Genomic DNA, 9,995 nt, shown 5'->3' with positions numbered 1-9,995 from the left:
TCATATATTTATATATAAGGTGTTACTGTGAACAGTACTGTTTTCTTAGTATCCATTTCAGACTAGGGCAGGATGAGTTCAGTGATTTTTGTATACTGACCTTGATCCTGAGCCTCTATTAAACTCACTGATTAGTTAAGACTTTTTTGTTGGCTCTTGGTGCTTTCCATAGAAAATCTTGTCTATTTACGTCTTCCTTTTCTATCTGTGTATCTTTTTTCTCACCTTAGTGCACTGGTGAGTACCTCCTGAATGATGTGGAAATGAAGTTTTACAAGTCCTTGACTTCTTTCCAAATTAAGGGGGAACATTCCAATATTCTACTATTAAAAGTATCTGCATTTTGTGAATATCCTTTATCAGTATGAAAAGCTGCCTTGAATTCCTAGGTTTTGCTCTTCAGTCATGATGCTCAATTTGTCAAATGATTTTTCTGTGTCTATTCTTTATGGATACAGTGAATTAGTTTGATTTTTATATTGAAGCACTCTGCATTTCCAGCCACTCTGTCATGATGCATGATCCTTTTTCTAAATTACAATGATAATATTGACTTTTGTATATTGACTTTTGTGTCTGTATTCAAATTTTCTGCTTTTATAATGCCATTGTTGGATTGTTACCAAGATAAAGCTTTGTAACTATGACTAAAATGCTCTAGGACACTGCAGATTGTGTGGACTTTAAGACATAAAGAAACTTCACAGAAAGTTAAAATTACTGACACCTCTCTTATCTCTATCCTTAAAAATCTAGGGAATTTTGAAAATTAACTGTCAAAATTTTATTTCTTAATTTTTATTCAGAATGCTATATAATGAAACCATAATCATATTATGAATTCTTAACTATAAGGGATAACATCTCAGTAGTAGTTTATTGCTTTGGTAAAACTGGTAAATGTTAACTATATATATACATATATATATACATATATATGTATATACATATACACACACACGTGTGTGTGTGTGCGCGTGTGTTTAAAAGAAGTACAAAAAAGAGAAAAACTGGGCCCCCTGGTGGCACAACAGGTTAGGATGCAGCACTACAAGCTGGCGGCAGCAGTTTTAGTGCGAGTTCAATCCCCAGCTCAGAGGTGGCCCACATGGCGCGGCAGACCTCTCCTGACCCTCAGCAGTTTACTTCATCAATCTGCCTGTTCTGCTCCCCACTCTGTCTCAGGTGAAGCCTCTTACCACCCCTGCATCTCTGGCTTGTATCCCAGTTCTGTATGAATAAATAAATAAATCTTTGAAAAAAGAGAGAGAGAAAAACTAACCCAAAATTTTGTCAGTCAGTGTATACATGATGATGAGTAATCAGTGACACAATCTACTAAACATATAATGAAACATACATGTATACAGAATTAAAATTGATTATGAAGGTTCAATCCACACTTTCACTAAAAAATATGCATGATTCTTTTTGATTCTATACTTTCTGTAATTTCATATTATTACAATGTATGGAATTATCCAACTCCAACTAATGAACATTACCAGTTTTAAAAAAATCTACCTGCACACATTGTACACATTCTTTCTCGCTATTAAAATTGCTTTATCATAAATTATTCCAATTTCCATCCAGATGGGCACACAATACATTTTGATGTGTACTGTATGGCTCTTCTCTGCAAGTTTGTATTGCTTATTCTCACTGACAGAATGTATTGTTCCCTTGAAGACAAAGACTGGCAAGCAAATGGCATCTCTGCTAGTACCAATGTATTTGATAAAATGGATAGAAAAAAATCAAGATGGTTCCTTTCTCTGTGAAATATGGGAGTGGGAAAATTGAGAAAATGAAAGTCCTTTAGCTCCCTCACAGATCTTGCCTAGGCACAGCTGAGTTGGCCAAAGTTACAACTGCCAGAAAACAGTTATGCCAAAGGACTCTGATGGAAATATGGAGACTAGCAAACCAAGTATTGTATTCTTGACATTTATTAAGTATTTTTCATTAGCAACCACTCCTGAAACTTTCCAAATATTCCAATAAAACTCTGCCTTAACACATATGATGAAGTCTCAGTTGTGTAAAATGTAGTGTTCTGCTTTTGCAAAATTAACCAGAAACATTGTTTATCAGTTTTTAAAGTCATTTAAAGTGGACATATACATGTGTGCAAATACACACACGACGAAACTTAAACTAGTGCTGTATTGTATAGTTATAAAAGACTCAGTTCATCTCTGCTTAAGATGTAACAAATGACAGAAACCAATCTCAACAGGGTTAGAATCAAATTCAAGTAATTTTGTATTGCAATGTTGCCTGATGGTCTACATCTCCAGTAATATTTGCTTGAAGTATTTATTATGGATGTTACTTATAGGATTACCCCCACCAAGGATTTTTCAATGATTTTTTTGAAATGACAATAAACATTTCAGATAGGATACCTTTACACACATTTAGTCATTTAGTTCAGTCAAACACTATTATGGTTTTGTAGAGTTAGCAATGAATGAAGCCCTTTCTCTCATTAAGCTTACGTACTAGAGGACAAGGACTGAGCCTCTCAACATGTGTTAAATGTATTTTGTTAAATTCCTCATCTTTTTTCTACCCTCTAGTTCAATGACTGAAGTCCTGTGCCATCATGCATACTCAACTCTGACAAGGTCCCTTACAGAACCCCTCCCATTGTTTCTGCTATCTGGTCTCCTGAGTATTTTGAGTGCTGAGGTTAGGGAGAAATTACATTTTCATTAAAAAAAAAAATCTACAATCAAAAACTCAAATGGTGGGTTTTTTGTGGTTCCATTTGAGGACTTCAAAACAGAACACAATTTTACATAACTTCATTTCTGTATGGATTCTCTGATGAAGGATAATCTTTACCATACACTTCACTTCTATAGAATTTATCACCACTATGGACTCTCTGATGAATTAGAAGACCTGAGCTCCAACGGAAGCCCTTGCCACATGCATCACATTTATAGGGTTTCTCCCCTGTGTGAACTCTCTGGTGAGCTTGAAGGTTTGACCTCTGACTGAAGCCCTTCCCACATACCTCACACTTGTATGGTTTTTCCCCAGTGTGGACTCGATGATGGGCTTGAAGACTTGAAAACCCACTGAACCCCTTTCCACACTCTTCACATTTATAGGGTCTCCCTTCTGTATGGACTTTCTGATGTGCTTGAAGGCGTGAACTCTCACTGAAGCCCTTCGTGCACACCTCACATTTGTATGGTTTCCCTCCAGTGTGGACCCTCCGATGTGCTTCAAGGCGGGAACTCTGACTAAAGCCCTTCCCACACATCTCACATTTATATGGTTTCACTCTAGTGTGGACTCTCTGGTGACCTTGAAGATATGCTCTCTGACTGAAGCCCTTCCCACATACCTCACATATATACGGTCTCTCTCCAGTGTGAACACTCTGATGACTTTGAAGGTATGATCTCTGGCTGAAGCTCTTACCGCACTCATCGCAATGGTATGGCTTCTCTCCTGTGTGGACTCTTTGATGAGCCAAAAGAGTTGAAGCCTTACTGAATCCCTTACCACATTCTCCACACTTATAGGGTTTCTCTCCTGTGTGAACTCTTTGATGAATTTGAAGATTAAAGCTCCAACTGAATTCCTTCCCACACTCCTCACATTTGAATGGTTTTTCTCCAGTGTGGACTCGCTGATGTCCTTGAAGGTGTGAACTCCGACTGAAGCCCTTCCCACACTCCTCACACTTGTAGGGTTTCTCTCCAGTGTGGACCCTCTGATGGCCTTGAAGGTATGAATTGCGACTAAATCCTTTCCCACACTCCTCACATTTGTATGGTTTTTCTCCAGTGTGGACTCGCTGATGGGCTTGAAGGTATGAGCTCCTACTGAATCCCTTCCCACACTCCTCACATTTGTATGGCTTCTCTCCTGTGTGGACTCTCTGATGAACATTAAGAACTGATCTATGGCTGAAGCCTTTACCACATACACCACATTTGTATGGCTTCTCCCCAGTGTGGACTCTCTGATGATCTTTGTGTTTTGTCCTCCAAATGAAGCCCTTCCCACACTCCTTGTAAGGTTTCTGTCCAATGTGAATCTTCTGATGGCCTTGAAGATATGAATTTTGGCTGAAGAGGTTACCACAACCATAATGCTTGTATGGTTGTTCTTTAGTGTGGACTATGTGAAGGTCCTGAAAATGTGAGGCTAGACTGAAGCCATTTACATGCTCTTTGGAATTGTAAGGATTCTCTCCCAGGCAAACTCTGCGCTGGATGTTAAGATCTGAAGTACAAATGAAACTCTTCCTACATTCCAAATATGTGTGTTGTTTCTCTTCAGTGTTTATTTTTTGCTGGGCTTGAAAACAAGAATTTGGATTAAAGATATCCCTGTTCTCTTCATATTCAAGGGGTTCCTCTCTAGTATGAGTCCTAAAAATACCACTAAGGTCTAAGCCATGACGGAAAGCTTTCTCATAAATGTTGCATCTATGGGATGTTTCTCCTGTGTGAATATCTCTGTAAGTGTTAAGAGAGGGACTCTGATTGAATTTCTCACCATATTCACATTTACACCGCTTCCCTTCTGTCTGTATTCTTTCACAGGGTTGCAGATATGAAGTGGCAAAGACACAACCATCTCTGTGAACACTCTGATGAATACGAAGAGCTGAACCACAGTCCTTCCCACACAAACTGCATGTCTGGAGGTTCCCTTGTAAGTGCAACTGCTGAACTTCAGAGCTGGAGCCATCTCTGAAGGCTCCTGTGTGCTCATTACAAGGGCAGGGCTTTTGCCTTGTTTGAATTAAGTCTTGATTAAGCAGTGACAAGTGAGTAACATCTTCACCACAGTCACGGCAGTTGTTCTGTCCCATTCTGTGTACACCCTGGTTATCATTGTGATGCGAGATCCAACAGATGCTGTTACACTTACAGGTGTTAGTTTTCAGGGAAGTCTGCTGACACCTACACTGATAATTATGTGACTCTGTCAGACACATTTTCCTCCAAGAATGCTGAGCTCTCCAAGATGGAAATTCTAGATGTCTGATATCATTGGAACCAGTTCCTCTATGAGTCATTACATAGTTCTCATCTTCAGAAATTCGAGTTGGCACTCCTGCCCATACCTGGCAGGGAGAATCACCTTGTTTTTGAAACTGAGAAACAATCCGTTGAAAAAATTTCATGGAATCTGAACACTTGGTCAACCTGCCTGAACCTTGCTGGCAGGTCTGCCAAGAGGAAAGCTCTTTGGGGGAAAAGTAGCTTAATCCCACTTCTTGAACAGGCTCCATATTATGTTGGTTCTTGGTTCCTAATAAGGATAAAGAATAATTAGACATGTGCACAAGTGAATGCTTTTATTCAGAGATCTCAAAATTTTGCACTTAGGTCATAACATGAAACTTCATCAACTTAAGAGGTAGTTCTTTGCCTGCACCACAAATACAAGTGGGCCGGCCTCATAACTGGCTATCTGTAAGCCTCAAAATTAGGATTTTTCAACACCTGGATATAACACATGGTGGCCAAGTTCAAAAGTCCTAGTAAAACAATACTCGTGTTATCATGGGTTGCCTGGAGAGCCAAGGAGAAAACAGAAGGCCTGTTCTCAAACTGGAAACAATACAGTTTCAAGAAGTTAAATGCCTTTTGTCCAATGGCTTGTTCTTTTTTCTCATGTGCCTGGACATGGTAATGTTTTTGTGGGGTAAACAGACTTTTAATCTACACTTACAGCATCAATCTGGGCCTCTCTCCAATGTGTTTTCTGTCTTCACAGGAATAAGACCATCTAAGTCACTGTCAGCCATTATCAGTGTTCACTCCTTCTCAAAGATTTTCACAACTACCAAGGGCCTATGGTGCACGTGAGAATGCGAAACACTGTAATGGAATTCTACGCCAATGACGTCAGAAAAAAGTGGAGGCAGAGGGACGTAAGCACAGCCAAGCTTCACGATGCCTGGAGGTGTCCTGTGAGTCAACTTGTCAGATAAAACACAAGGCCAAAATTTTGACTGGTATCGTTTTACTGGAAAATTAAGGTTGAAGTCATCTGAGGCACCAGAAGAGTTGAGGCCAGGCATGTTGGGGTGGCATGGCTTGTCAGTTATCAAAGCTCATATTATCAGCAGACAGCAGATCTCTGTATCCTGATGAGAAGCCTCCTCCCCTGAGGACATCTGGTTCATCAGGGTTGCAGTAACAACATGTAGCCTTTTACACTTAACTCAAGCATCCCGAACAGAAAGCAGTAAGTTTTAATTTTATAATGAATGGAATCCTCAAATATAGTAATTCTTCTCTAGCTATCTGTACATGTCTGTCTCTGCACACTTGGAGGTGTTACCCCAGGACAACAAACCCTCAGGAGCGCACTCTTAATGTGCGTTCAGATAGCAAGGGAAACAGGCATTTTGGGGGCAGCAGCAGATACAGACTAATACCTCAGCTCCAGTGCTGGCTACTTTAATCACATGGACACTTTAACTCTTATTAGAGTATACTCAACTTTTAAAGATCTTCTCTTTTTCACAACTGAATGAGTTTCTATTTTTCTCTTTTGTAATTATTCAATTTTTGATTCAAGTGTCTTTAACAGACACAGGCATATTCAGATTGTCTATTTTTTTCTTGTGTGAGTTTTGGCACATTTTCTTTCAAGGATTTGGTCCATTCCATCTAGGTTATTAAATTTGTGGGCTTAGTCTTGGTTCATAGTATTTACTAACCTTTTAATGCCTATAGCATGATCTTCTTTTATTTTTGACATTAGCAATTTGTGATCTGTCTCTTTTTATTTTTAGTTATTCTGGCTTCAAAGCTTACTGGTTTGATCAATATTTTCAAAGAACCAGCTTTTATGGTTTCATTGATTTTCTCTGTTGCTATCTTCTTTTCTGTCTCATTGATTTCTATTCTAATTCTTACTGTTTCTTTTCTTCTGCTTACTTTGGATTTAATTTGCTCTCTTTTTCCTAAGGTTTTCCTGGGTGGAAACTCAGATGACTCATCCTAGATTCTTGTCTAATACATGTGTTCAATGCTATGTACTTCCCTCTAAGCACTGTTTTCACTGCATTCCACACATTTTAATAATTTTAGTTTTTATCTTCATTTAGTTCAAAATACTTAAAAATTTCCTTTGAGAATTCTTCTTTGATTCATGTGTTCTTTGGAAGTTAGTCATTTAAATTCCAGGTATTTTGGGGATTTTACAGTTAATTAAATTATTGATTTCGAGTATAATACCATAGTTCTAAAAGCAGATCTTGTATAAATTCTATCTCTGTTAATCTACATCCAGAAAGTGTTCTCTTATTGAACGTTCCATGTGAGCTTGAGAACAGGAGCTCCATTTTTTTCTATTATCTACATTAATAAGGGCTCCAAAATCCAACTCCATACCACAAAGCTATCATTTTAGAATCACCGTTTTAACTTAGACCATGCAGCTAAATATATATAGTTATAAATACCTATGTTTATATTTATATATATTTCATAGATATATGAAAGTAATTTTCATTTATATATATCTATATACACACACATATATATATAACACAGAATATGATTATGTAGGAATGAGTAAAATGCAGAAAACAGACTATCATTTATATTATAGGAAAAAACTGGGTCAGTCTACTATAGCCGAAGATCAGACATCTGGCCAGTTTTAATGATCAACAAAGTCATCTAAAAATTTTAAGAAAAGAGTGATTAAATGGAGGTATAATTCAAAACAGATTTCTCATACTCTATTAGCAACATGTCATTTTATCACTATCTCCTTATGTCAGGAGTTAAATCAGTACAAATTATTAAGTGATCTATTAAGGAGGAAATTGGGCAAAGAATTACAATGCACATTTATGACAGCACAAAATATTTATGAAAGATTGCATTTAAACTTAAGGTTTAGTTAAGAGTAACATGCAAAGTTAAGTTACAACCACAGCACCTGTTAAAACAGTGATCTTTGATGTTCTAATTAAGCCACAAGGAATTAAAATGATCAAGAAAACATCTGATAACAGTTGTCTGAGACCTAGAGGAATGGGAAGTTTCTTTGTTCAGTGCCAGGTAACTATATCCTAAAGGAAGCAGAATTTAAGAGAAATTTATCAGGCCCATTTCTCAAAGAATACCTACTTCTCAGCTGTACCTCTCTTTTACTGTGGTGAGTGACATTCAAGTTGGAACGGAGGAGACTGGAGTAGAAGAAATAGTGTATGAGGGTGCTTAAAGACAACACTGGAGAAATCTGGCCCACCAAGATTCATGACATTAAAAAAAATGAACCAATAAAATGAAACTAGGGCATTTCCCTACCATGGGAAATGGCAATCTTGGGAATCCATGAGTTTGGGAAAGATGGATGGGCTACGCTGGGAAAATTCTGCAAGGCAATGGGCAGGTTACATTTCTCTTTCCTAATATGTACAGCAGGAGAGAGAGATTTCTTCTATAGGGGATCGACCAAGAGAGTAATTGTAAAAATCCTCATTTAAAAAATATTTGCCCAAGTCAATTATTTCATCTCCTACGGCTACAGGAGAGCCAGTAATTGTCTCTTCTGGTTACAACTCCGAAGTTCAAGCTCAGTGAAGGACAGTTTTTCCTCTTTGAATCTCTGAGCCACCAGAAATTACTAGGACCAAGGACAGTGCAAGTGCCTCACTTGAAATTGCTGCATGGGAAGGCCGAGAGTAAGGTGCTTGGCCTCCATAGCCTCTGATACTTCAATTTAGGTTGGCTGTTCTTAATCATTTAAGAATAATGGTTCTTGATCGATGAATGTCCAAGACCGTCCAAACAGAATTAAGATAGGTGTCAATCAGATGACAAACACCCTGGGTATCCTTTGATTCCACTGATTTATTCTGAATCTATCATAAACTGTCACAACCGACTACAGTGAAGATCACGTGCCTATTAATCAATTCTTTCACTCAAAGTGGAGAGAAAATCGAAATGAAGAAACTAAAGCAGGAAGGAGAAGTGACCAGTCTGATGGGCAGTGCTTCCAGAACACAGTGAATGAGCAACAGTTAACGAACATAGGAAGTTAGAAGGTGTTGAGGGGAAAGAAGCCTTTGTGCCCAAGAGCCACCAAGCATGTAGGTTTTATTTGAAGCAAATGGGAAGCCCCTGAGGAGTCTAAGCAGAAAAGTTGTATATTCTGACTCATGTTTTGAAAGGGCCTGTCTGGCTGCTGGACACTTCTCACCTGAACACCCATCTCTTTGGGTTTCTGTCTCCATCAACAAAAGCTTTTCTTCTCTTTCCAATTGAAATATAAGCTCTGGTTTGAAGGGTTGATTCCCTGTAGAAAAGCAAGAAAAGCAAAAGTTTATACATTTTAGTTAAGTCCAACTTACTGCTTTTCCCCACTATTCTGAAGCCTATTTTTGGTATTATATCTAAGAACTCTGCCGCACCCAAGATTGTGAAGATTCTTCCTTATGGTTCCTTCTAGAATTTCCATACTTTCACATCTTACATTAAGTCTCACACATTTTGAGCTCATCTTTTCGGTAGGATGTGAAGTACAGATATAGATGCACCCAGATGTGCACTGTCCCAGCGCCATCTGCTGAAGACAGATGCCCTGGCACCTATAATACACCCCAAAGAGTTTGAGGATGGCTTCTCCAATATCACAAGACAAACCCAGCAAATATATTCAGGATTTCAGCTCTTCTCCATCCCCCTCCCAAAGGACCCCAGACTATGTTATATAGTTCTATATATACTTCCACAAGTTCTCTTTTCAATGTAATTATGGCATTAATTTCAACTACTACTGACTTCATTTGTTTCAGTTTTTTTAAAGGGATATTAAGTTTTAGGTTAACATCTCTTTGCATTCCTTTAAAAAAAAAAGATTTACTTACACATGAAAAGCTGGGGTACAGGCTAGAGATGTGGGGGTGGTAGGGTGAGAAGATTCACCAGAGACAGAGTGGGGAACAGAGCAGAGTGGGGATCTACTGAAATACATTGCTGAGGGGA

General features: G+C 38.3%; 1 protein-coding gene across 1 annotated transcript in view; it reads right to left on the bottom strand.

Moving 5' to 3' along the window:
- Positions 1-2,947: 2,947 nt before the first annotated feature.
- Positions 2,948-9,995, bottom strand: part of LOC101626130 (zinc finger protein 112) — a 17,745-nt gene continuing 10,697 nt past the window's right edge. Inside the window, 4 exon segments of the mRNA XM_012733481.1 lie at positions 2,948-3,075; positions 3,078-4,326; positions 4,660-5,289; positions 9,211-9,306. Of these exon segments, the coding sequence (XP_012588935.1) occupies positions 3,030-3,075; positions 3,078-4,326; positions 4,660-5,289; positions 9,211-9,306 (2,021 nt within the window). The 3' untranslated portion in view covers positions 2,948-3,029.

Source organism: Condylura cristata, unplaced genomic scaffold (genome assembly GCF_000260355.1).
Source record: "Condylura cristata isolate star-nosed mole 26May11 unplaced genomic scaffold, ConCri1.0 scaffold00041, whole genome shotgun sequence".
Classification (NCBI taxonomy): domain Eukaryota; kingdom Metazoa; phylum Chordata; class Mammalia; order Eulipotyphla; family Talpidae; genus Condylura; species Condylura cristata.
This window is presented reverse-complemented; position numbering and strand designations above follow the sequence as displayed.